The sequence below is a fragment of the Myotis daubentonii genome, chromosome 2, assembly GCF_963259705.1.
Source record: "Myotis daubentonii chromosome 2, mMyoDau2.1, whole genome shotgun sequence".
NCBI classification, from domain to species: domain Eukaryota; kingdom Metazoa; phylum Chordata; class Mammalia; order Chiroptera; family Vespertilionidae; genus Myotis; species Myotis daubentonii.
In genome coordinates this window covers 49,387,702-49,414,279 of record NC_081841.1, presented here as the reverse complement: position 1 = coordinate 49,414,279, position 26,578 = coordinate 49,387,702, and the positions used below count along the sequence as shown (strand labels likewise).

At 44.2% G+C, this 26,578-nt stretch overlaps 2 protein-coding genes and 1 pseudogene across 2 annotated transcripts; 1 reads left to right on the top strand and 2 right to left on the bottom strand.

Moving 5' to 3' along the window:
* The first annotated feature begins 2,203 nt into the window (after nucleotides 1-2,203).
* Nucleotides 2,204-4,417, top strand: LALBA (lactalbumin alpha). The gene is made up of 4 exons (XM_059680970.1): nucleotides 2,204-2,420; nucleotides 2,750-2,905; nucleotides 3,352-3,427; nucleotides 4,159-4,417. Exons 1-4 carry the CDS (start codon nucleotides 2,288-2,290, stop codon nucleotides 4,217-4,219), a joined length of 426 nt encoding a protein of 141 aa, XP_059536953.1. The 5' UTR covers nucleotides 2,204-2,287; the 3' UTR covers nucleotides 4,220-4,417.
* A 4,391-nt stretch (nucleotides 4,418-8,808) lies between these two features.
* Nucleotides 8,809-11,994, bottom strand: LOC132226528 (olfactory receptor 8S1). The gene is made up of 2 exons (XM_059681139.1): nucleotides 11,222-11,994; nucleotides 8,809-8,971 (listed from the first exon to the last, which is right to left on the bottom strand). Exons 1-2 carry the CDS (start codon nucleotides 11,992-11,994, stop codon nucleotides 8,809-8,811), a joined length of 936 nt encoding a protein of 311 aa, XP_059537122.1.
* Nucleotides 11,995-19,339: 7,345 nt separating this feature from the next.
* On the bottom strand, nucleotides 19,340-20,747 carry LOC132226527 (glutamate dehydrogenase 1, mitochondrial-like; annotated as a pseudogene).
* Nucleotides 20,748-26,578: the final 5,831 nt, after the last annotated feature.

Below are 26,578 nucleotides of genomic sequence, written 5' to 3'. Positions count from 1 at the left end.
CGCACCCAAGCCTCTTCTGGGTGAGCCGGGCCCACAGCCATCGGGACTGCAGGAGCCAGTGGGGCTCCCCGTGGTTTCACGCAGGAGCTGGTCTACGAGGCTGGTTGGGAGAGAGTGCACTGCCTGCCTGGGTTCTGTGTGGCACCACTGGGTGGCCCAGAGGCCCATGCTGCACCCCGGCATGCAGTGTCTGGTTGCGCTCACCGCATCTCCGTGTGGGGACTTGGGCACCATGGCTCAGGTGCATGGGGGCTCACAGGGGCCTGGGGGCCCAGGTGCTGCCCAGGGCCCAGAGGTCAGCTGGGACCTGCCCTTCCACGCCAGATGCTCATGCTTCAATTGCCGGCCAGGTGTAGGGACTGCACCTGTGCATGAATTTCGTGCACCGGGCCTCTAGTCAAATTATAGGCAAGCAGGCTACTGCCGTAAGTCTTGACTTGACTGGAAGTATAGAAAGTCCCTGTGGTTCCTGGCCCACTAGCTTATTCTATCACTTAGTTCATAGCCTAGGACAGAAGGTATTTTACACTAGACTCCACTATTAGAAAGACTAGTCCTTAGAACTAGCTTTTTAAAATTTTTATATTTTATATTTTTATTTTTTTATTGATTTCAGAGAGGAAGGGAGAGGGAGAGAGAGATAGAAACATCAATGATGAGAGAGAATCATTGATCTGCTGCCCCTACTCACTCCACAATGGGGATTGAGCCTGCAACCTAGGTATGTGCCCCATCTGGGAATCGAGCCATGACCTGAGCCATACCAGCTGGGCAGGACTAGCTTTTTAAATGTGTCCCTATCACACGTGGTTCAAGATCATCCTCTCATTCCCAGTCACATTCTCAGCCATACTTGCTTAGTGTAAATAATTCCTATTCCTGTCCTTCATGTACCTCTCCCAATACCTTTGGGTGGAGTGGAGGAGAAATTCAGTAACAGCATTTTTTTCTGTTTCTGAAAATGTATTTCTTTGCCATCAGGACTTTCTCCTCCTCTCTCTTGGCACTCCAAGATCTCCACACTCATTTCACTCATGCTACTTCATATACTGGTTACCCATGGTACAGAAATGGTATAAAACCAAGAGGAGTTTTCCCTGATTCCGAAGAGTTGTAGAATATAACAGTTTGCAATGCCTTACGTTTGGAAGTCTTAAATAGTTCAGTTGGGAAGGATACCTCTCTGCAATGTAAGAAAGTATGTTTAGAGGATGAGCCTTGGCATGAAGGAGGCTAACAGCTATTGGTACATGAAGCTTGTTGCCAACAAGTTGAAGGAATTATTCAGACTCAGTACCCTCACCTCCACTTGCTCAGGGGCACTGATCTTAAAGCTCAGACCTAGAATCTGTTTTTATAGGGTCCATGTATATCCTGGCCTAATCTTAAAGTGATTTAAGTCCCGTTTTTCTATTGGGTTGGGTCACACTATTTTTAATCTACAGAGGCCAACTCTGAGGGTGTCTACAAGTTTCTATACCCATGAACAAATCTGCTACAAGTTGTTAGTCTTGGGTTTACACAACGTTTTAATGAATACCAGTGCAGACTCAGGTTTGGGGTGGGGTGGGGAGAGCCTGATAATAGTGCAGAGGACACATAAATATGTACTGTCACACACACTTTCAAGTTGTCTGTTTTCCTGAAGTGGTAAGTCTCTAGATCCAAGTTATATCTGATTCTGAAAGTCTGTGCTGCCATATTTTATAACTGTTCCTGAGCCCTCAGCCATGAACCACTATATCAAGGGACTCTTCCTTGGCTTTGTACTATGCCTGGGTTGACTGGACAAGTGCTAGTTCTAATCCTGGGATGATGGCATATAATGACATATAATCCTTATACATAATCTTTATGTCTGTAGGGGGAGAGGGGCATTGGCCATGGACTTTCATTGTATGTTATGATTGCCTCACTCATAATACCCCTGAGGTCTCCTTTGTTCTTGAGGTTGGCTGGGGACATCCTCCTTCCTAGAACCAACCCCACAAGAAACAAAGTTATAAATCAAGCCAACTGCGGAACAGGATCATGCTTGGAACTCTCTCTGGACAGAGAAAAAACAATACCTGGTATGGACTAGAGATTAGGGAAGGGGAAGGAAAAGTGGGGTGAAATTACGGAAGGAAGTTGGCAGGCTCGGTGTTTCTGTGTGGCACAACTCATTTTTCTTCATCCTTTTCCTAGAAGTAGGGCCTGGTGCCAGGGCTCATGAGGCTTTCTCCGCAAATAAAAGGAGGTGAAGAATGAGTGGTGCGCCCACTTCAGATTCTTGGGGGAAGCCAACATGATGTCCTTCTTGTCTCTGCTTCTGGTGGGCATTCTGTTCCCTGCCCTTGAGGCCAAGCAATTTACAAAATGTGAGCTGTCCCAGGTGCTGAAAGACATGGATGGCTATGGAGGCGTCACTCTACCTGAATGTGAGTTTTCTGCTGCCTTGCTTCATCCCATTCTTCATCTGCTTCTCTCCTCCACCCTCTTTTCCCGCCCCTTTCATCCTTACTTTCATTCAAATATCTAGTAACCCTCTTGTGTTGATCTAGTTACATGTTTAGTACATTTATCCTCCTATATTTTCTTTCTCCCATTGTCTGATCTTTTTGGAACTTTTCTTTTGACCTCATCAAGATACTCTGTTGCTTTGCCATATTTGAAGACTTGCTGGAGAGCCATTTTCTCCCTAGGAATACAGGTCCTCATTTATGCTATGCCTGGACATTTCTGTGATACCTTTCTCCTCTTTTCCCAGGGATCTGTAACATATTTCATGTCAGTGGTTATGACACACAAACCATAGTCAATAACAATGGCAAGACAGAATATGGACTCTTCCAGATCAATAATAAACTTTGGTGCAGGGACAATCAGATACAGTCAAGGAACATCTGTGACATCTCCTGTGATAGTGAGTAGTCTCTTTTACGCCGTTTCTCTGTTTTTCTGGAGCCTAGCCCTGGGTGATCTCTGGATTCACTGCCTTGGACTCCACATCAACTTTGGGACTTGAATTGAGAATGCTATGTAAGAGGCTGTTAGAATTTTCCATGATCACCAAATCCCTGAACAGTCCCCTGAAGTTTATAGGTAGATGATCTGAGCTGTCTGGGAGTCTTGAAGTCTGATACCCAGCGTTTTCAGAGTAAGTCAGTTGATGAGGTTGATAATTCCTCCAGACATGCCCCTCAGCTAGGGGAGGCACTGGATTTCTGTACTGGCTTTCTTATGTAGAAAGGCAATAGGCATAAGCTTCCAGAGAAGGACCAGACCTACTAGATCCAGGGAAGAGAAAAACTCATTATGTTTCTGGATAATACTCAGCTCTCTCATTTTGTTCCCTCAAACTATTTCCAGAATTCTTGGATGATGACCTTACTGATGACATGATATGTGCCAAGAAGATCCTGGATAGTGAAGGAATTGACTACTGGTGAGTCCCTATTCTACTTTCTACTTCCCCTTCCCTTTCTTCTTCTCACCCCTTTAGCTCCTGCACCACTCCTCTCCTCTCTATCTTCTGGCCATTTAATCTAGAATATAGTCTCCAAAGCAACACTCATCGAGCAGATTCAGGTTTCCAAGTTTTAAGCCTCCATCACTCCACTCCTGTTTGGCAATTGTCTTAATAGGAGTTTCCCATAGAAGGCTGAGACCCAACCTCCTTTCAGCTAGACTTGAACATCTGATTCTACTTGTATAGTCCTAGACCAGCCGTGGGTAAACTACGGCCCGCGGGCCGGATCCGGCCCGTTTGAAATGAATAAAACTAAAAAAAAAAAGACTGTACCCTTTTATGTAATGATGTTTACTTTGAATTTATATTAGTTCACACAAACACTCCATCCATGCTTTTGTTCCGGCCCTCCGGTCCAGTTTAAGAACCCATTGTGGCCCTCGAGTCAAAAAGTTTGCCCACCCCTGTCCTAGACCCTAAAGTGAACCCTCAGTACCTCTGTATACCTTTTCTAGCCCTGCAATTTTTAATTTAATTTTAGTTTTAAAAAAGGACCCTACTCCTCTAGGTGGCTCGTCTGGCTAGGAAAGTCTTTCTGTAATTTTCACCCATACTGTTCCACCTCAGCTATCCTGAGGATAAAGCTAGATGGAAGTTTAAGCTAAGATCCAGTCAGCCAACTTGCCCTGTCTCCTTTCCATTATCAGGTTGCCCCATAAGCCACTTTGCTCTGAGAAGCTGGAACAGTGGCTCTGTGAGAAGTTGTGAGCACCGACAGTTCTTGCTTCTTCTGTTCTTATTCTGCTCCTGGAACTCCTCTTCCCCAAAGATACCCCAGTTTGCATCTTTCTACTCACTTGAAGCTAATTTGTCTTTGAGATCTGGGCCCTGTAGTCACACCGTTGGACATGTGAGGACAGTTCTCTAGGGGTATGCGACTGGTGCACTAGACTTCTGTCCCATGCTGAATGCTCCTGGTGGCACTTTCACTACAACAATGAATTCTACCTCTGTCTTAAATAAAGGATCTGATTTTGAATGGCTGGTTGTATTTTCTTCCTGGTGGGAGAGGGAATAGGTTGTGTGGATGGATACTGAAGCCATAGATCATAGCTACCTTCCATCTCTACTGAAAAGGAAATAGGCTGAACTTAGAAAGATGGATTTACTTTCTGTGCCAACTCAGTCAACAAACTTTTATGGATCACTTAGAATATTTAAGGAATTATAGAGGGGATACAAAATTGGCTAAAAGAACTAGTAAGAGAGAGGAAATAAACACTAATAAATAATAATATACAAGGAATCCTATCTAATAAAAGACAAAAGGGTAATTAACCGTACCTCCACTACGCTTCCCATTGGCTAATCAGGGTGATATGCAAATTAACTGTCAACAAAGATGGCGGCCAGCAGCCATGCAGCTGAAGAGAGCAGGAGGCTTGCTTGCTCCAGTGATGGAGGAAGCCAAGGTTCCCCGCCTGCTGAGCCCGGCTCTGAGCCTGAAAGCAACAATGTTTCAATTATAGAAGCTAAACAAATCCCAGATACCTGCTTTCAGCCGGCCGCAGCCTCAGAGCTGGGAGCGCCAGTGACGGCAGCAATGTTTCAATTATAGAAGGTAAATAAATCCCAGAATAAAAACAAGAAAAAAAGAAGAGGCTGGAAGCTTCAGTCGCCCGCCAGCCTAAAAACAGCCCTCAGTCCCTCAACCAGGCTGGCCAGGCACCCCAGTGGGGACCCCCACCCTGAAGGGGGTGTGACCAGCTGCAAACAGCCATCACCCCTCACCTAGGCTGTCCAGGCACCCAAGTGGGACCCCCACCCTGATCTGGGACACCCTTCAAGGCAAACCAGCCGGCCCCTAACCGTGCACCAGGCCTCTATCCTATATAGTAAAAGGGTAATATGCAAACTGACCCTAACAGCAGAAAGACTGTGAATGACTAGTCACTATGACACACACTGACCACCAGGGGGCAGATGCTCAATGCAGGAGCTGCCCTCTGGTGGTTAGTGTGCTCTCACATGGGGGAGCTCTGCTCAGCCATAAGCCAGGCTGATGGCTGCCAGTACAGTGGTGGTGGTGGGAGCCTCTCCTGCCTCCTCAGCAGTGCTAAGGATGTCTGACTGCAGCTTAGGTCTGCTCCCCGCTGGCAAGTGGACATCCCCCGAGGGCTGCCAGGCTGCCAGAGGGATGTCTGATTGCCATCTTAGGCCCAATCCCCTGGGGAGCAGGCCTAAGCCAGCAAGTGGTCATCCCCCGAGGGGTCCCAGACTGCGAGAGGGCACAGACCGGGCTGAGGGACACCCCCCCCCCGGAGTGCACAAATTTTTGTGCACCGGGCCTCTAGTCTATATATAAAAACCTAAGTGACTGTTACAACTGGAACGACCGGTCGACCAGATGCTATGACGCAGGAGCTGCCCCCTGGTGGTCAGTGCACTCCCACAGCCAACCTCCCGCAGTCCCTTCCCCCTGCCAGCTGGCTGGCCTGATAGGCCCCAATGGAGGGGAGGGCTGGCAAACCTCCCAGGGTCCTTTCCCCCAGCCGGCTGGCCCCCCGATAGGCCTTGATCTCCAGCCAGGCCAAGGAACCCCACCTGTGCATGAATTCATGCACCAGGCCTCAAGTAGTATCATAAATATCATGGGGAAGGTTAGAAATGTGCCCTGAGCATTCATAGGAGGGAAGATCATTTATATTTGAGGGTATGTGTGGGAAAAGGGATCAAGGAAGGATTCATAAAAGGAGTAGCATTTGAGTTGGCTTTGTATGTGGGTGGGATTTTGACGGAGATGTGGAGTAGGAAAAAGACGCAAGGGCAGGGGCTTCAAGCATCTGAAAAGAGTTGAGGGATTTCTTTGTCTCTGAGACAAGGAAATCCTCTTCACAAAGAGCTGTGAGAGGAACTCTGTCTGGAAACTAGAGCTGAAAACGAGGACCCTCACAGTCAGCTCAGTAATAGAAGCATCAGACACCGGGGCCTTTGGGTTTGGACCCTGCTTTTCATTACTCCTCCTTGCTGCTTCACTTGTTTTTAACAAGGATTTTCACAGAACTTTATTTATTCTAATGATTATGAGAAATGGGAAAGAAGAAAAATCAGGAGATTTGAGTGCTAATGTCTGTTTGTGCTGCTCATTGATGGTTCAAATCTGGGCAGGTCACCTCTGTCCTCTGTCCCCCAAGTTCCTCTCTTAAAATGAGGGTTTTAACCTAGGTGGTTTTTCAGAAATCTCTTCCTTCTTTGACAATCCAGCATTCCAAAACGCCAATTTAATCTGCCACATTTCTGAATTAGCGGAATTATCTTCTAATTTGTCTTCTTCCTGCTTTCCTAAGATGCCTAATATAGCTAATTACACTGCCCCCACCCCCTCTACCCGCTGGGGCTTTCGGCAATCTGACTTTACTTATCTCAGAGACTAGCAGCTTCCAAATGAGGCCCCATGGCCTGCTTAGGGACCTATAGGGTTAGGCAGGGGTGGGGAGACCATCCCTCTTGTATACTTAATGAAAACGAGCTCTCAGGAAATAGCTTGATATTCATCATATCAAGTTTTGTGTGAATTTAAATACAATGTGATGCATCTTCCAGGGTATTGAATGCTATTCCTCTCCTAATTATGGGACAAAAAGCTTTCCCCCAAGTATACAGGGTTTTCAGAGTAATCCCCTTGTATGGGTGTATGGTAAGGGCAGGATTGGATGTCCATTACTCCCATTGAGCTCACACATCTACTTCTTATTACCCTGCCTCAGTTACATGCTCAGGGAGCGATATGCTCTGGAAAATATAAGGGTCCAGGTCCATCAAGTGGTCAGAGCAGAAATGCAACTAAAATTGAGGCTGGCTCAGCCCCATAGCCTTGGCCCTCATCCTATAGAGAAGATTAGGAAATTTCACTTGTGGGTATACTATATATAAGGCCATAATCTTAAGAGGCCTTTGCAGGAAGAAACTGACCATACATTTATTTTCAGAGAGGATCAGAGGGTCAAGGACAGAGCTAAGCCAGGGAGCTGGCATGGAGGTAGTCTTGACTGAAGCAGAGGTCTTGGCCTTTGGTAGAAACAGGAAGGAAACTGCTATTGTTCTCTCCTGAGAACTTTCTTGGGAGCTGATTGGGAGGTGGGATGGCAGCGGAGCATTTGCTCTGCTCCCTCCAACTCCTCATTCTTTTCGGCTGGGATGTCTTGAATAGGCAGGGAGCTGAGGTGGTCATAGGCTAAGGTGGGCTGTGAGGAGGCTCAGGGCAGGGGCTGTCACTGTGCATGCCATTCACAGAGCTCTATGTGAGGAGGACCCAGGACAGTGCCCCGAAATAGGGAATCATTTTCTCTCTTTCTATCCCAATTTTTTCTCCCTGCTACTTTTCCTCTGATATCTATATTGCTATCAATGCAAGAATTTTACTGAATAAAATTAAATGTTCTTTTTAATATGTTCCTCCTCTCACTCCCCTTTCCCTTTCATTCATTCATTTCCCCTCCACTTATCTAATGCTAATTGAATCTATTAGGTGACAGGACTATTCTGGACACCGAGGATACAGAAGCTATTAGGACAGGGGCTTTGCTCTTAAGACTTACACGTTAGAGGACGATATTCACTTCCTCCCATTTTCTGGGATCATTTAAGAGAAAGGACTCTTCAGATGAACTTAGCCTTCATTCCTTAAATAGTCAACAAGTAGTTATTGAGGATTTGTTATTTGCTAGGCTTTATTTTTTTTTTATTTTTTTTAGGCTTTACTTTAGATGTTCCTTGTTAAGAACAAAGACAGGAGGAGACTTTCTTTCTTTCTTTCTTTCTTTCTTTCTTTCTTTCTTTCTTTCTTTCTTTCTTTCTTTCTTTCTTTCTTTCTTTCTTTCTTTCTTTCGAGTTGTTATGGAGCTGTAGATCTTGCCAGGAATTTTTTGGGAAGGTAAAAAGGAGAAGTTGGGTCTCACAGTACCAAGACTGGACTCTCCCAGAATGCAGTGGGATATTTGCTAGTGGCCAGCTAGGTTGATTTACACTTTGTGTATAGACAAAAATAAAAGAGTGAGGAAGAGGCAGAAAGGGGAGGGGTAGAAAGGACAAGAAATGAGAGGGAAAAGCGATCGTTGTAGAAATGGCCCGTGAAGCTGTGAGCATTTTCCTGTGTGGTGACTCGGCCCCCGGTGGATGGTGTCATCTGGTTTGTGAAGTTTCCCAAACTTGCTTGACTGGGGAGGGCACTGGGGTGAGGAAAACGAAGACTTCTGTTTTGGAAAAGAATGAATGCTGAGGCCACTGAGTGGTGACAGCTCTTTTGCCTCCTCTTCTTTCCCATAACTTTTCCTCCGGGTGAGGCGGTGGGGCCTGGGTTAGAAGGTCAGCCTGGGCTGCCTGGCCAGCATCCTCCTCAGAGCTGCCTTCACCTCCTGGTTCTTCAGACTGTAGATGAGGGGGTTTAGCAGAGGAGTCACCACACTGTACTGCATGGAGAGCACTTGCTCCAGGACTGAACCAGAGGCTGGAGTCATGTACCTGGAAGGCAAGTGCACAAAGGGATAAACCGAGCTCAGGACAATGGCCACAGTGCTGTTGGCAGCCACAGTCTACCCATCCCAGAGACTCTGCAACGAGGGTCCTCAGAGCTGAGCCGACCAGCACTGTTGGCGGCACCTAGAAACCACTGTATGGTCAGTGAGAAGTTAAGCATTTCTGCCTTCAAATGCCTTCAAACATGAGTGATCTTTTTTTGTTAATCCTCACTTGAGGGTATTTTTTCCATTGATTTCTGAGAGAAAGAGAGAGAGAAAAGATGGAGGGAGAGAGAGAAAGAGAGTGAGAGAGAGAGAGAGAGAAATAACCATCCATTGGTTGCCTCCGGCAAGCACCCTGACCAGGGCTAGGGATCAAACCTGCAATCCAGGTACGTAACCTTGACCAGGTGCATGCCCTTAACCAGGAATCGTGACCCTTCAGTGTGTGGGCTGACGCTCTAACCACTGAACACACTAGCCAGGGCCAAATATGAGTGATCTTATGCAGAACATTACAGGAGCTGCCCTGGGCACAAAAGTTCTGCAACAGATCAAGTGCTGCAGGTTAGAGTAGAACTCATAATAATCCCATGCATTTCCAGAACACTTCATACTCCCCAAAGCACCTTTCTTTAATAGCTGTGATGATAATGTGAGGAATTTTTATCTTCTCTTCCCTATATATACAACTACATGTTCTCATCCTGTGATCATTCTTTCTTGCAAAATTGTAAGCTTAATCCAATAAAACTGTCATTGTTCCCAGCATTCCCAAATCTGGGAGTTACCCTCAGAATCATAGCACATTATTTTTATAATGCGTAGGGGACAAACATTTGCCTTTTTAGGTGCATTTTCCTCTGGCTTAGAAAAGATCAAGCTTGGTAAATAAAGTGGAGGATAAAAATGTGTTCAGCACAATATATAAGTTCAAAATAATAAGATTAAAATTTTGGCTGTATCTTGTTAAAGTGCCACTGGGAGTATTTCCCACAGAAGTATTACTTATTATTATTATTATTAGCAATGATGTCATCATCATTGAAATGTTCTTTGTGAGTTCTGGTATGCTTGGTTAAAAAAGTTACTGGTTTTACTATGATTTTTCATCATCTACTTTATCTCTCCTGACATTTCTGTGAGGTAGATAGGAGAAATCTTACTGTCCTCTTATAGCACATGAGGATACTGAGACAGAGAAAGATGAGATTTGTCCACAGGCTCAGGTGAGCTCTCCTAGACCCGTGGTCAGCAAACCGCGGCTCGCAAGCCACATGCGGCTCTTTGGCCCCTTGAGTGTGGCTCTTCCACAAAATGCCACATGGGGGCACGCATGCACAGTGCGACTGAAACTTCGTGGCCCATGAGTAGAAGTCGGTATTTTGTGGAAGAGCCACACTCAAGGGGCCAAAGAGCCGCATGTGGCTCGCAAGCCGCAGTTTGCCGACCACTGTGACCTAGACCATTCTTTACAATTTTTTCCCACCTCTGACTTCTCTCCAAGTCACAAGCAGGTGAGACAAGTATGAAGCAATTTGTGCAAATGCATCTGCATTTCACTAATAGAGAGCTCAGGCCATACTTACTGTGTCTCCTATAAGTGAGGACTCATCAGCTGGAGCTGTTTATGTTTGAGAGAAGCATGGTAGGAAACAGCATGAGGCTTTAAGTCAGTGAGACTTGTTTTAAATTATGGCTCCATGACTAACTTGTTCTGGGACCTTTGAGAAATTACCTGGTTACTCCTGAAACTCGGGTTCCTTATATAAAAATGGAGTTACCAATATTTTTCTTGTGACATGATACATGCCCAAATCAATCATGTAAAGCACCCGGTGTCTTGTAGGTGCCTAATAAATAGTTATAACATAAATAAGCTTTGAAGACATCACCTTCCAGCAGGAAAGAAAGATAGGATCTGTTTCAAAAATATGTTTTTATTTTTTGAATAAAAATCTACTAAAGGCTCCCTGATTCCCCTTTGAGAACTCCGAAATCATAGGTTAAAGTAATTAGGAACATGTTTAGTCCTTGAATAAGCTCATTTTTCAGAGTAGACCATTGAGGCCTCAAAAAGAAAATGGATTTTTCATAATTCACACAGTTTGTTCTCTGCAGAGCTAGGACTAGAGCCCAGCCTTCTGAATTGCATCACAATTATTATCCTGCTACTTTTGCAATGCTTGGTTCTACAGACCAAGGCCACTTGGAATATCCTACATGTATATTCAGGAGGTACAGTATGACATACCTGAAAACTCCTGAACCATAAAAGATGGTGACCACAAGAACATGAGAAGAGCAGGTGGAGAAGATCTTGCTCCGACCCATGGCGGAGTTGATCCTCAGGGCAGTCATGATGATACGGGTGTAGGAACCCAGCAGTAGGACAAGGGTGCCAAAGCCCAGGACCCCCACGGTTGTCAGGATGGAGGCGATGCTCATGTGGGAGTCAGAACAGGCCAAAAGGAGCACTGGAGGAAGCTCGCAGACAAAGCTGTGGATGATGTTGGGGCCACAGAAGTTCTGTTGAGCCAGGAGAAGGGTGTTAACGAGGCTACTCCCCATTCCTATGGCCCAGGATGCTCCCACCAGGCCAGTGCACACCTTCCTGTCCATAGCCACCATGTACAACAGGGGGTGGCACACAGCCTGGAACCGGTCATAGGCCATGACTGAGAGGAGGCAAGCTTCAGTGGCTCCAGAAAATATGACCAAGAAAACCTGGGTGAAACACCCAAGAAGGGATATGGTCTTCCACTTGGAAAGAAGGTTCTCGAGCAGCTTAGGCACAACGATTGAGGAATAGAAAGCATCCAGGAAGGAGAGGTGACTCAGGAAGAAGTACATGGGGGTGTGGAGGTGGGAATCAGCCCTGATCACCAGCAGCATGAGCAGGTTCTCTGTGAGGATCAGGAGGTAAATCACCAGGAACAGTACAAAGAGTACTACCTGGATCTGAGGATTGTTGGATAGTCCTAGGAGAACAAACTCGGTGACTGTGGTTATGTTGCCAGTTTCCATGGAGCAGTCAAGTTTTCCTTTAGAGGCACAGGAACAGAGAAGAATGCTGAAATGGGTTATCAGTCCCAGGACATGCCTGGTGATGAGGCATTGTCAGTAAGGCTTCTTGGCTAACACAGAACAGATCATGCAGCAAAGGCAACCCTGCCGAGTGAGATCTCATCAGCCCTTCCCAGCTTAAGGCAGTCACCTACTGGCCAAGGTGGAGAGGTCGGGAGGAGGAGTGTAGAGAATCAGACCTAGGAAGGAAAGAGAAGAGAACAGCGACTATCCAGACTGGAAAGGGAAAGGAAGGGAGTTGGGGATAGATGCCAGAGTACTGAGAAGTGCTATTCTCCCGTTCCAAAAGGAACTGAGCTCGAACCACAGGAGGGCTGGCTGGCATAGCGAGTCAGTAATAAACGTTTGGCTGGCATCCAGCTGACAGACCGTGATGACGGTTTTAATGATTGCTATGGCATTGGGATACCTGTTGATGGTACAAGACCTTTTTCTGCCACAATTTGTGAGTTAAAAAACAACAACATAGCCTCATTGAATAAAAAACAGTATGGGAAAACTATATGGTTTCCAAAGTCCATTTCAGCTTAGAAATCCTAAGGACTGAGGAATGATCTTCCGGGAGTATTTCTGGTACTAAGTAAAAATTCCTCCCCTTCTGTGTCAACCCAAGCAGAAGTGGCACACAAGGGTGCTTGCCGGTTTCATGGAAGCCAGGCAGGAAGGAATCCTCACAATGGAAAATCACTTACTCCAAGGGCTTCCCATCCAGGGTTCCTGTGAAATTATAGTGTCCACTGTTTGCACTGTAATCTCAGGATTTAACATGAGAGTCCACGAAGACTGGCTTATTCTCTGAGTTGGTATCAGGAGATTTGGATAAAACCAAGTCAAACTTGGACCATTTTCTCCACACCACAAGGATGGTAAAGCCAAAAAAAAAAAAAAAGGGGGTAAAACATAAAAGAACTCCTAGAACACCTGGTACAATGGACAGTTATGGGGTTTAGTCTAAATCAGAGGAAGGTAGACTGGTCACCCCTTCCTTCCTGAGAGAGAACTCAGGAAGATGATAGATGAGGATCTGATTTCTATTCATGAACTGTGCACTCGGGTTCCCAGAGTGAATAGTTTTAGAAGAAGATGCATTTAAATGAGATGGGGATTTGTCTCCACAGACCAACAAGAGAGGCTCTCAGTGGAGGCTACAGAATGGTATCCGTTCCAACACAGACACAAAAGCCACTGATGTGGTTAGAGCTCTCCCGACCTCGTCCCTCGTTTAGAAGATGCAGAGTGGAGCTTCTGAGCAGGGTAAAATCCCTGTGGTCTTCCTATCCAAAGGGAAGCCTTTTTGACTCTGCTGCCCAAATAACAGTGGCTAGAGGGACTTGACCTAGAGAGTCTGGGAGGTCCCTGGAGAGGCCCTTAAGCAGGAGGTCTGATCTGCATCTGAATGAGTTCTCTAGGGCCAACTATTCCTCTCCTGTATCACTCTTGTTTCAGTGGGTTGCATCACAAAACTGGGACCCTAGGATAGCCAGCAATTTCTAAAGATAAGAATATAGTGTTCTAAGGTTTTTTAGTTCTAAAGGCTGGATTTCCCTCCCTCCTTCTTTATCTGCCCTCCTCTCCTCTCCTCTCCTCTCCTCTCCTCTCCTCTCCTCTCCTCTCCTCTCCTCTCCTCTCCTCTCCTCTCCTCTCCTCTCCTCTCCTCTCCTCTCTTCTTCCTTTTGCTTTCCCTTCCCTCCCATTTTCTTATGTTTTAAATTTATATTTGTCATTATAAAAATAAGATAATGATAAAAGACAAAAGTGAAAAAAGTTATTGAAGATACTTTAAAAATAAAAAGATATTAAAGATACTTTAATGATAAAAGAAGAAAATAAAAATGTGTCATCACTTATTGCAAGTCAAATAAAATCCAGACAGATTAAAAACTTTTATTTTTTTTTAATTAAATCTTTATTGTTCAGATTATTACATTTGTTCCTCTTTTTTCCCCCCCATAACTCCCCTCCTCCCAGTTCCCGCCCCACCCTCCGCCCTCACTCCCCACCCACTGTCCTCATCCATAGGTGCACGATTTTTGTCCAGTCTCTTCCCAAATCTCCCACACCCCTTTCCCCCCCAAGAATAGTCAGTCCATTCCCTTTCTATGTCCCTGATTCTATTATAATCAACAGTTCATTCTGTTCATCAGATTATTTATTCACTTGATTCTTAGATTCACTTGTTGATAGATGCATATTTGTTGTTCATAATTTGTATCTTTACCTTTTTCTTCCTCTTCCTCTTCTTAAAGGATACCTTTCAGCATTTCATATAATCCTGGTTTGGTGGTGATGAACTCCTTTAGCTTTTCCTTACCTGTGAAGCTCTTTATCTGACCTTCAATTCTGAATGATAGCTTTGCTGGATAAAGTAATCTTGGTTGTAGGTTCTTGGTATTCATCACTTTGAATATTTCTTGCCACTCCCTTCTGGCCTGCAAAGTTTCTGTTGAGAAATCAGCTGACAGTCGTATGGGTATTCCCTTGTAGGTAACTGAGTTTCTTTCTCTTGCTGTTTTTAAGATTCTCTCTTTATCTTTTGCTCTTGGCATTTTAATTATGATGTGTCTTGGTGTGGTCCTCTTTGGATTCCTTTTGTTTGGGGTTCTCCGCGCTTCTTGGACCTGTAAGTCCATTTCTTTCACCAGGTGGGGGAAGTTTTCTGTCATTATTTCTTCAAATAGGTTTTCAATATCTTGCTCTCTCTCATCTTCTGGCACCCCTATAATTCTGATGTTGGTGCGCTTGAAGCTGACCCAGAGGCTCCTTACACTATCCTCGCATTTTTGGATTCTTTTTTCATTTTGCTTTTCCGGTTGGGTGTTTTTTTCTTCCTCGCATTTCAAATCATTGACTTGATTCTTGTGCTCCTCTGGTCTGCTGTCGGGAGTCTGTATAATATTCGTTATTTCAGTCCGTGTATGCTTAATTTCTAGTTCGTTCCCCAATATAACATCGAGGGTCTCATTAGTTTTCTTGTAGAGCTCATTAAGTTTATCGGCGGCTTCTAAACAGTTCTTGAGAGACCTTAAAAGTGTGGTTCTGAACTCTATTTCTTCCATTGACAATTTTGTCCTGTTTCTTTGTCTCCGCATTTTGTTATGCTTCCTTGGTGCACCCCCTAGTGGTCTTTGTTCGCAGTCTTATAGTTAAACCTTGATTGTTGTAGCTAATCCCAGGGAGGGTTTGACCTCCAGGCCAAGTGGCTATGAGAATCAGCTGTGTCAGCAGTGAGAGAACTTCTGTCCTCTAGGGAGGTGCTAATCTAGCCTTTGCCTGAGGCTATCCGGCAAATGCCTCTGTGCAGGGCTTGGGCGGGGCGGGTCGCACAGGATCAACAGGGTGGGTCGGAGAGAGCAGTTATGGCGGCTCTCAGTCCTGTCCCCAGGGGCTCTGCCTCTCTGAGTTCCAGCACCGGCTGCAAAGCTCGGAGAGAAAGCTGCACTCGCTCTGACTGAAGCCAGACAGTCCCGCTTCTCCCGTTTGAGTCTGGGTCCCTAAAGACTCGCCTGTATCTGGAGCTCAGAGTCTTCGACTCTCTCCCGATTGAAAACAACAACTGCGCCCTCCGCTGCCAGCCCGCTCCGCGCACTCCGCACCTCAGAATTTGACTTCAGCACTGCGCCTCCTCTGAGTGTCCGTATGCGTTTCTCTTTCCTCCTAGTTGTAGGATTTCCACTCAGCCAGCGTTCCTGTGGCTCTGGGTGATGTCCATTCCGTCTTTTAGTTTCACTTTTGAAGTAGTTGTTCAAAGCAGCAAACACCGGCGTTAACCTATGCCGCCATCTTGGTTCTCCTCCCCAGACAGATTAAAAACTTTAAAACAAAATTTTATTGTGGTAAAAACTTTTTATTATGGACAAATTTAAATATATACAGAAGCAGAAAGTATATGTAAGTGGTGTGTATTTTCTGGATATCACATGTTCATCCGATGATGCATGTAAGTCACCAAAGGTTACTTCCCTCTCCAGAATTTATCTGCAACATCAACAGTCAGGGAGCTGATTAAATATAACTGGAGCACCCCTTTGACTATTTTAAAGGTTTTACTGATTACTTGTTCTCTTTTCACAGACTATAACTCTGCAGATCCTTTGCTTGGAAACTTAGCCGTTCAGTATTTGACCAATATTTATATATTACAATATGATCGCCATTGTAGCAATGATTAGTACCTCTATCACTTACATAATACTTTTTAGTGGTTATGTCCGGTAAAAACCGTCCAAACAAATTGAGAAATTTGTGAGTTTATTTGAGCCAAACTGACAATAATTGCCAGGGAGTGAAATCTTAACGGATTGAGAAAAATGCGTTGGAGAATGGCAGTTTTGCAGCTTTATACATTAGAATAAAAAGAGGTGATGTAAGGAGGGTTACATGAAATCCATAAGGGGCAGGAGCAAGCAAAGCAGATTGAATAAGAAGCAAAATGGAGGGACATACTTCTTTTACATCGGTGGGTACAGAATAGTTACTAATTAACATGTACAACACATAGAGTTGTTATGCAGGGGACAAGATGAACAAGGTGACAGTGAGGGTTCTGTGGTCTATCGCTCTGGTGCCTGGGTTGTGCCTTGAGGGTCTGGAAAAGATTATGCTGACATTTCAAAGGTGTGTTATCTTAGATGCAAAAAGCCAACAGACGGCTCACTTGAGGCAAAGATTGACCTTTGTAAGAAAGCCGCAGGCCTCTGATGTTTCTTTTTTATTATTTGAGACATAGCATTTTTATCCTTTTATTGTCAACCTTTTTGTACCTGATATTTAAGGTAAAATTCTTTTAAGTAGCAAGATAATCTCTTTTAGTTAGAGTACTTAGGCTATTTCATTTAATATAATTACTGATTATATTAAATAGTTGGATTATATTAAGTAGTTGGATTTAACTTCCCATCTCACCATTTGTTCTCTATATAAATTTCTTTTTCTCTCTCTTGTCTTCTTTTGGATTAACCATTTTAAAAAAATCACTCCATTTTTTATTAGGAGACAGTCTTTTACTCCTGTTTTAGTTGTTGCCATGGATATTACCACACTCATCCTATAAATTAGAACTTTTACTGCTTCCTGGGCAATATAAGGATTTTAGCATAGTTTTAATGTTTGTTTTTTACCTCCAACGTTTTGTGCTTATTGTTGTGCATTTTTATTATATGTATGTGCATACATGTATACATATGTATGTATGTGTATAATTCCTCAAGACATTATTAAGTTACTATACAGGTCAATATTAATTTGAATTTTCCCACATGCTCACATTTTCAGGTGCTCCTAATTTTTTTCTCTAGTTCAATGTTTCCAGTTAGGAACATTTTTTCTCTATATAAAGAAATCCTTTCAGTATTTCTGTTATGCAAGTATGCTGGTGCCAAATGTCTTAAGCTGTTGTTTGTCCGAAAATATTTCCCTTTCATTTCTTTTTTAAAAAGACAGAATTTTAAAAAATTTTATTTATTGATTTTGAGAGAGAGAGAGAGATACTGATTTGTTGTCCCACTTATTTATGCATTCACTAGAGGCCCAGTGCACCAAATTATTGCACAGGTAGGGTCTCTAGCAGCTGCCAGCTGCTGGCGGGCCTTCCTTCATTTCACACCACCCCCTGGTGGTTAACGCATATCATAGTGAGCGATCGAACTCCTGGTCTCCCTTTGAACTCCCCAGGGAACATTTTACATATTAGGCTTTTATATATATAGATTGGTTAATTCTTGTATGTGCCCTGACCAGGGTTCAAATCCACAACCTTGGTGTATCAGGATGGTACTCTAACCAACTGAGCTACCCAGCCAGGGCCGAAAAAGCAGAATTGTTTTTTTAAAAAATATTTTTATTGATTTTAGAGAGGGAGAAAGATAGAAACATCAATGATGAGAGAAAACCATTGACTGGCTGCCTCCTGCACGCCCCCCACTGGAGATTGAGCCCGCAACCCAAACATGTGCCCTTGGCTGGAATCAAACCGGGAACCCTTCAGTCTGCAGGCTGATGCTTTATCCACTGAGCCAAACCAGCTAGGGCAAAAGGCAGAATTTTAACAGCTTTTTATTAACAGGTTAAGTCATGGAGTTATAAAGAAATTAGAAATTTTTGGAAAGGGTATTATTGTTTTTAAAAAAAGGCACATTCAATGCATAAATAATATCTAGTGTTTCATTGGTATACCACTTGCAAAAGGCGCTGGTTAAAAACATCCCAGGCAAAACACTCCATCTAATATTTTAAGCCCCAGTTTGTTAATTAAGCTTGTGTGTAGCATGGAAAACCTCTAAAAAAGGTGGGGGGGGGGATTCATAATCAGGCTGAGGTGGAGACATTGGCAATACTTAGAGTTGTCAGCCAGACTCCAGACAGGAAAACCAAATAGGTATTTTGTGGGGATGGGGTTGGTGTTACTCTACCTGAAATACTGTGCAATTACTCAGCATACTAGATCTTCAAAGGAAATGAAAAATTAACATGATAAGGAGGTTCCTGCATTATTTGGACTATATGGCATAATTATATTTAGCAAATTCAGATAGTCTTAACGCAAACAGCTTCCATCAGTTGTGAAGATAATTAACCATATGGCTTTTTTCTTCTTTGGATAACAATACAGAACTGATGAGCTATAAAAGATATTGTTTTATGTCATAAGAGTGCTAGTTTTTTTAAATTTATGTTTATAAGCATTCACTGCTTGAGGCAATGTTAGGCTTGATAATTAAAAACAATTTTATCACAGTAAAATGTATTTATTTCATTCTAAAAGAATAAAATGCATGAAGAGAAACAGCTTTTATTTTTGTTTGCAACTCATGAAATTGAGTTATTTTGCTGATGTGAAATAGCAATAATTCATTTTAGGGCCCTATCATCTTCTGAAAAAGCCACACACCCCTTCCTAAGTGTGTCAAAGTTATAGCACGTCCCATCCCAGACTTGGACAGAGCAAAATAATGCGGGCAACTGACTGCCTTCCTCAAACAAAAGATAACTAAAGTGTCGGGATCAAACCATGGCGAAGGGAGCATAGCCAGATGAAAGGAGACGTTTTATTTAAAGACAAAATTTCTCAAATGGCCCTCTGGCATAGGCAGTTTCTGCTGTCACACTCATCAGCCTGTATATGATCTCCTAACTTTAAGTGTTTCTTCTTCAAGGGCTGATTTGGATTGACTTGTAGAGAATGATGTCCATATGAGAAAGAGATGTCTGTGGTTACATGTAAAACTGCGTGATAGGTTTGCAGAAGTTACAGATGAAGACCGTAGTTAAGATGTCAGCGATGATCCATTTATTTGAAGGTCAAGCTAGCTTTATTGTATACCCTGAAGCCCTTCTCAACGGCATTGACACAGGCAGCTGTTCTCAGGTACAATCTAGGTTATACCTTATGGCTGTGCGATTGATTTGCATGGCAGAAAACTCCATAGCGTAAGCTACGCCAGATGCACAATGTTTTTCTTGGATGCACCTGGTAATATTTTGGAATCCTGCTGTGACTACAACGGGAATAGTTCCATAGTGCTTTCCAAATTTTCTTTCTAAACTCTTTTGAACATACATGAGCAAGCGGTAGTTAGAATCTTTCATATTTGAAGGTCAAACAACCATAACAGACATGATTTATACTCTTCAGCCACTCAAAGTAAGATACTGTCACTCCTTCAGCATTCAAGTAGAGATCAGGAATAACCATAATGTTCCTTTCCAGAAAAATCTTAACAGCTTTTCGAGTTGTTGGTCTATTGGTGGCTTTGGCAATGATCTTGGCTTGGACTCTGGATGCACTGGATTCAGTCAACTGCTTCTCATTGGCAGCAGGGATCAGTATGCCTGCTTCCAAGATGTTTCCTTTTAGAGCTTTGCCTTGAGGAAGCCCAGGATCTATGTGTGTTGCAACTTGAAGTATTCTAGTTTTTTTTGTTTGTTGTTTGTTTGTTTTTAGGTCAATGCCATCTAAATTCCCTGTGTTCCCCATTCACCAACACCAGCACATTTAGCACCAATACAATGCAAATATCTCAGAGTGCAGCCCACATTGCTGAATTCCTGAATAACAAATGTTTTCTCTCCAAACCCGGAAGCCATTCCTAAAATGCTTATGTAAGAAGCTTCACTGAGGAAGTTTTCAATCCCACGGAAGTGGCCAATGGTGGAGCTACAATTGTGGATAACGCTTTGACTGATGCGTTTACCGGTAATGCGGCCATGTGCATCCATATCCAAGTGCCCTATGGTGCAGACATAGGTGTCAGCAATCCCCGACAGCTTCCGCTCACCTGGGGAAGTCGCATCAATGCCAGGACCAATAAAGCCCTTTTTTGCTAGTTCCATGGAGAACCTCCTTGTGATCCTTTCCAATTCATTACCATAGTTCTTGGGATTGATCTAAACTCCAGCTTGAGCACCTTTGATGGGCCCATCAACCACAGCGCATTTACACGTCATCAGAGAAATCAAACTTCTACTTCGTCTACACTCACATCTTTGCTGTAAGAGACACCTGCCTCGCAGGGCGCGCAGTGCTGGCTGCGCTGGGTTCGGGAGCCCTGGATGACCTCCCAGGAGCCGCTGTTGCGCGGGATGGGGAAGGGCAGGTTCAGCACGTGGTCTCCATGCACCAGGTCCTGCTTGTGCTCCTCGTTCTCCCGGGTCTTGACGTGCTGGGTCAGCTTGCCCTCCAGTACGCTGGCGCCGGGGGGGGGGGGGGGGGGGGGAAGCCCTCCACATCCTCAGGGTCCACGGCGGCCTTGCTGTGCGCAGCGTCGCCCCGCGCGGGGGGCCGGCCTGGGCTGTGGAACGGCGCCGCCGGGCCAGGGCAGCAGCAGCGTTTCCCCGGGCGGCCGCGTGGGGGCGCGCGCGGGAGGCGCGCTCTCGGAGGCCCTGGGCCGGCTGCCCTCTTCCCTCTGCTGCCGGTCGCTTGGCCGCCTGACCCGCCTGACCCGGATGAGCCGCTGCGGCCCCGCGACCCTGGGAATGCGGGCGCCCCGGCCCCCCCCCAGCGCGCGCCGCCCCTCGGCCCAGCCCACCAGCCCTGTGGTGGCGGAGGAGCGCTCCATTTTTGAGGTACTTTTTCTTCCAATTTAAGGTGCATTTTTGAGGTATAGAACTCTAGTTTGCATTTATTTTCTTTCATTATTTTCAAATACCAACCCACTGTCTTCAGGCTTCTGTCCTTTCTGTTGGAAACCAGTTTTCAGTCTAATGGTTGTTCCTTCAAAGGCAGGCTCACCCCCACTTATTTCCCAGGTAAAAAGTACAAATGGAGGCCCTTGACCCAAGGCCCTCTTGTCCCATCATTGGGTTGGTTCTTCATGAGCTCAAAGGGTCTTTGCGTAAAAGAATTCATCCCACACCGTCAAGCTCGGCGCCGCTCAGGCCTGGTGTGCACACTCTTCTGGGACCTGCAGGTGGACCCGAGGCTGCTTGGGCAGGGAATTTTAGGGTCCAAATATTTGGAGTCTGATTTATGGAGTGTGCTGGCTGTGGGCGGTGTATCAGCTGGATTCCGCAGGACTGGCGCCCCGTGAAGAATGTCAGACACAGGAAGCCCTAAAACACAAATCCAGACCGAGAGCACATCTGCCTGTGTCTGAAGGTGGTCCTGTTTGAAGGTGTCCAGGTAAAAACGTCCAAACCTGTAGAGAATTTTTAGTATGAGTTTATCTGAGCCAAACTGCTAACAATTGTTGGGAAGCAAAATCTCAACGGATTGAGAAAATGCTCTGGAGAATGGAAGTTTTGCACTTTATCACTAGAGGCCCGATGCACGAAATTCGTGCAAGAGTAGGCCTTCCAACCCCCAGCTGCCGGCACCAGCTTTCCTCTGGCACCCAGGACCCAGGCTTCATTCTGGCCACCGGCAGGCACCTGACACCCGGGCTTCCCTCTGGCCTCTGGTTTCATCCGGAATGACATCCAGAATGATGTCCGGTCTAATTAGCATATTATCCTTTTATTATTATAGATCAAAGGGGAAGGTATAAGAGGTTACATGAAATCCACTAGTGGTAAATTAGGGAGGTGAGAGAAAGCAAAGTGGCAAAATTTCTGAGATTGGATAAAAAGTAAAACAGACATCTACTTCTTTTATAGGGTAGTTAATTAACATTTATAGCACGTAGAGATGGCATGCTGGAGAACAAGATTATAATGAGGGGCTCCTGGCTCTTGTTCTGGTGGGAGAATGTGCTCTGAGGGGTCTGGATAAATGGGGGTTACTGACATTCCCAAGGTATGTTACTGTAGATGCAAAAAGACAATGGACAGGTAAAGATTGATCTTTGTCAAAGAAGAGACCAGCCTATGGTATGACTACCCACTATTGCTCACTTTCAGTTAGGCGGTTTTAATTTCAGACCATCCTCTGTGGTTACTTTAGTAGGTTTCTGAATTTGTAAGGCTTGCCATGCAGGCCTCTGCTGAGCTTGTCAGGTTTAGGATTGGCCCCTTTTTCATTCACAAAGGTAATTTGTCTTTTGTCTTAGGCTATTTTAAACGTTTTCTCTTTGTTCTTCAGTAGTTTATTATGAAGTGCCTAGCTGTGGTTTCTCTATATTTATCCCGATGGAGGTTCATAGTAGTTATTGAGGTACTCTCTCTATTCTCCCAACCCATTCTTAAAGCCTTGTGATGTGCAGAATCTGGAAAATGTATTTCTCCTTTGACAACCAAATCTTCTTAGGTTCTGGCACTACAGGGAGACCATTTGTTATTTCTGTTAGCATCACGCCAGCAATAGTTGGGGTTCTGCTTTCCAGCTTTTCCTCAGCACTCCCAGAACTAGTCTTCTCATGCCCTCTCAGATAAAGCAGCAGCAAGAAAGCTCCCCCTCCTAGTTCTATAAGCCCCGACTGAGCTCCTGAGATAGCAGCACAGATGGGTAGCACCCCTCTTCAGAGATCTGAGACTCAGCCCTGGAGAATCTCCTGCAGGCTTCTGGTTGCTGATGCTCCAGTCCCTTCTCTTTGTTCCCCTAGTCCTAAACTATTTCCTGTACTTACTATCTCAGCATGCCCCACACTGGGGATTGAGCCGCAATCCTGGCGCAACCCAGGCATACGCCCTGACCGGGAATCGAACCTCCTGGTTCATAGGCTGACGCTCAACCACTGAGTCATACCGGCTGGGTTTATGTTCATTTGTTTAGAAAGGAGTTTAAAACTACCTTTCCCCCTCATGTAATATGTACATTTATATGTGCAAAATTTACTATCTTTGACAAATAATCCTAAATAGTCCTTTCTTATAGGAAATATTTTTGGACTAGGTGGCTTTTTCACTATCTGGGAAATAGCTATGTTGGAATGGTAGACTGAGAGACTATATAAATCACAGGATATTAGAAATAAAAGGAGCCTTCATCATTTTCCTGTTGTGCCTCCTTTCTAGGGGAGGAAACTGAGACCCACAAAGCAGAATAACCTGAGCAAGGCCAGTATGGATTCGTGATCTTATGATTGTGGGGGAGGAGCAAACTTCCTCTACCCTCAAGATTCCTCTGTCTGGTCTAATAATCAAATAGACATGAGACAGATTAGCAAGAGAACATAACCAAATTTAATACATACATATGTATGGGAAACCCTCAGATATGAGAGAGTCAGAGACCCCACATGCAAGAGAGGTTCATAGATATAAAGAGAACATGGGTATGAAAGACATCATGAGCTTCAAAATGTCATTGCAGGATGATTGGAAGAGCAGACCATTAGTAAATATAAATTTGCCCTACCCTATAAATAGGTCAAAAGAAGTGATCTCTGATAATCTCTTATGGGCAAGACCTCTAATTCACATAGGTAGTTAAGGGGAGCGGGCAGAAGTTTCTCTTGAGCCTATGGCTAACGTTGCCTTTAGCTCAAAACAATCTGCATACCACAGAGGGACATCTTGTAGTGACTCATTCTGGACCCCCACATAATCCAGACCTTCTAATACACAGTGCTATTCATTGAACCAAATGCAATACCATATCTGGACATTCTATCCCTACATTCCACTATCCAGTAAGAGCTGATAGGGCAAATATCTTTTTTTTTTTTTCCGAATTAAAGAGTCACATTTATTGCAATCTGGAACTCCGAGGGGGCATTTCGCTCTCCCAAGTCTCGAAGTGATAAGATGGCCGCAACACCAGATTTATAGAGGCAAAAATCGCAAGGGTATTGATTATATCCCAGGGTTTGGAATGAGAAACCTGGTTCACAAAAAAGCAGTTTACAGAAGCAGAATTAAGCATGTTAATTATAGTTTTGGGTCTCCGGATCACTGAGTTGACAGAAACACATTATCTAGAGCCCTTGGGTCTTGGGACCACTGAGTTACCAGGAACACATTATCTAGAGCCATCAAGGCAATTTAGAGTCATTGCGCTGTCCTGGTTTTTGGGACCAGAAAAATATGCTTCCTAAAGCCAGTAAGATCACAATCAATGGGATATTCACATTTCAATCAATAAGGCATTCAATCGAATGGGATGATTTATTATAATTCAGAAAATCAAAATAACTTTTCTATTGTTAAGCCAAACAGCAGGGTTAGAGTTAAACTACAGTTTCTACTTGAGATGGTTGCTACCATACTTCATTCTCAGGAAATTCAGAAGAGCTAGTCCAGTCTGGAAATCTGAGCTCCTCTTCAAAGCTGAAATCTGAGTCTTTCTCCCATGGCCATACTGCTTCCTGGAAAAGTAGCTGACTTAAAAAATACACCAGTTAGAGGGGTGTGGAGTGGGACACACTGTACAGTTCTAAATGTTGCCATTTCCTTGAAATTCTCAATATCCATGTTTGATATTTTTTTAAATTCTCACCCAAAGATATGTTTATTGATTTTAAAGAGAGACAAGGGCGTAGGGAGAGGGGGAGAAAGAGAGAAACATCAATATGAGAGAGAAATATATTGGTTGCCTACAGTACACGGCTGATATCACATGGCATCCAAACATGGAGAGTAGACAGAGAGGAAGCAAGCTCTTCATGACCCTTACAAGGGCACTATTCCCATTCATGAGGGCTTCACCCTTATGATCTCATCCAACCCTAATTACTTGCCAAATGAAATAATACTATTGCATTGGTCATTGGGTTTCAACATATGAATTTGGGTTGGGGGGACATAAATATTGGACCGTAACATTTCAATTTTGGACTTCTATACACCCAAACTCTGAGAAAATAATATTATGGTGTTTAAGCTATGTTTGTGGTTCTTGGTTACACTAGACCTATAAAACTAATACAGACTCCAAATACCCTTCAGGAATGGTTTTGAACTTCAGTGATGAGTGGGTTGAGAAATCTTCTCAGGTCTCTTGATTAATATAAAGCTAACTGAAAATAGCATATACATAAATAACTTTCCTTAATCTTTAGAGAATTGAAAGAATTATTACCTTTTAAAAAATATTTTTTGTTGATTTCAAAAAGGAAGGGAGAGGGAGAGAGAGATAGACACATCAATGATGAGAGAGAATCATTGACTGGCTGCCTCCTGCACACCCCACACTGGGGATCGAGCCTACAACCTGGGCATGTGCCCTGATGGGAAAGCAAACCATGATCTGATCGTTCATAGGTTGATGCAGCCAGGCTATTTCTTACCTTTATAAAGGAACATCTCTCAGCCAGACCCCACAATTAATTCACAGCGTGGGGCTGTCAGGATAAAATCTGCGTATTTCCAACCACCCCAGGGAGTTGATCCGTAAACCACCAGAGACGAAGAACTTGAGGAGCCCCAGATAAGGTCAGTTAATTAAAAAGTGAAATTATTTTCTAGGATTCTATCAAGTGGTGCTGGGGCCATGGTCTTCTTCCCGCGCCGCCTGCACTGCAAGGAGAGGGAGACTTGAACCCGTTCATGCAAACTAGGAGGCGCTTTCGGGATTAAAGAAATAATGAAAGACAGACATAAAATAGATTAAAAGCTTGGGCTGAGTGTGGTGCCTGCCTTCTGGAGGGGCAGTGCACAGAGAGACAGAGAGCCGGGCAAATATCTTTTACATCACATTTATTTTATCAGTTGTTTGCTGGTTTCCTTGCTTGGCAATTACGATGTGCTTGGGACTCACTTGATTTCCAAGTTCCCAGTTATGCCATAGATCCTGGCATTTCTGCCCATGAGTCTCACTCCCTCTTCTGAGTTAGTGATGAGGTCTACATAATAACTTCTATTTTTCAGACACCAAAGCTATGCCCTAGATGTCACAGTCTCATGGGTAGGAATAAAAGAAATTTAATTTACTAGGCAGTGAAAGGATAAGCAGTCCTCACAGTGATGCTTCTACCCTCATGACCCTATCCCAACACAAACTAAGGGAGGAGATCCACTGATTGCATACCATCTTCTATTTTTCTTCTATGTAGTGTTCACTCTTTGGTATCTTACACTTGCTATGTTGTATTGAAGAGAAAGGAAGCTTTCTGCCTTAATTTCCGAACCAAAACAGTTTTGAGTGATGATGAGATTTTGTGAGTGTATGTGTTCTTTCTGAAATATGTAAACTTGTTCCAAAAAATTGGAACAT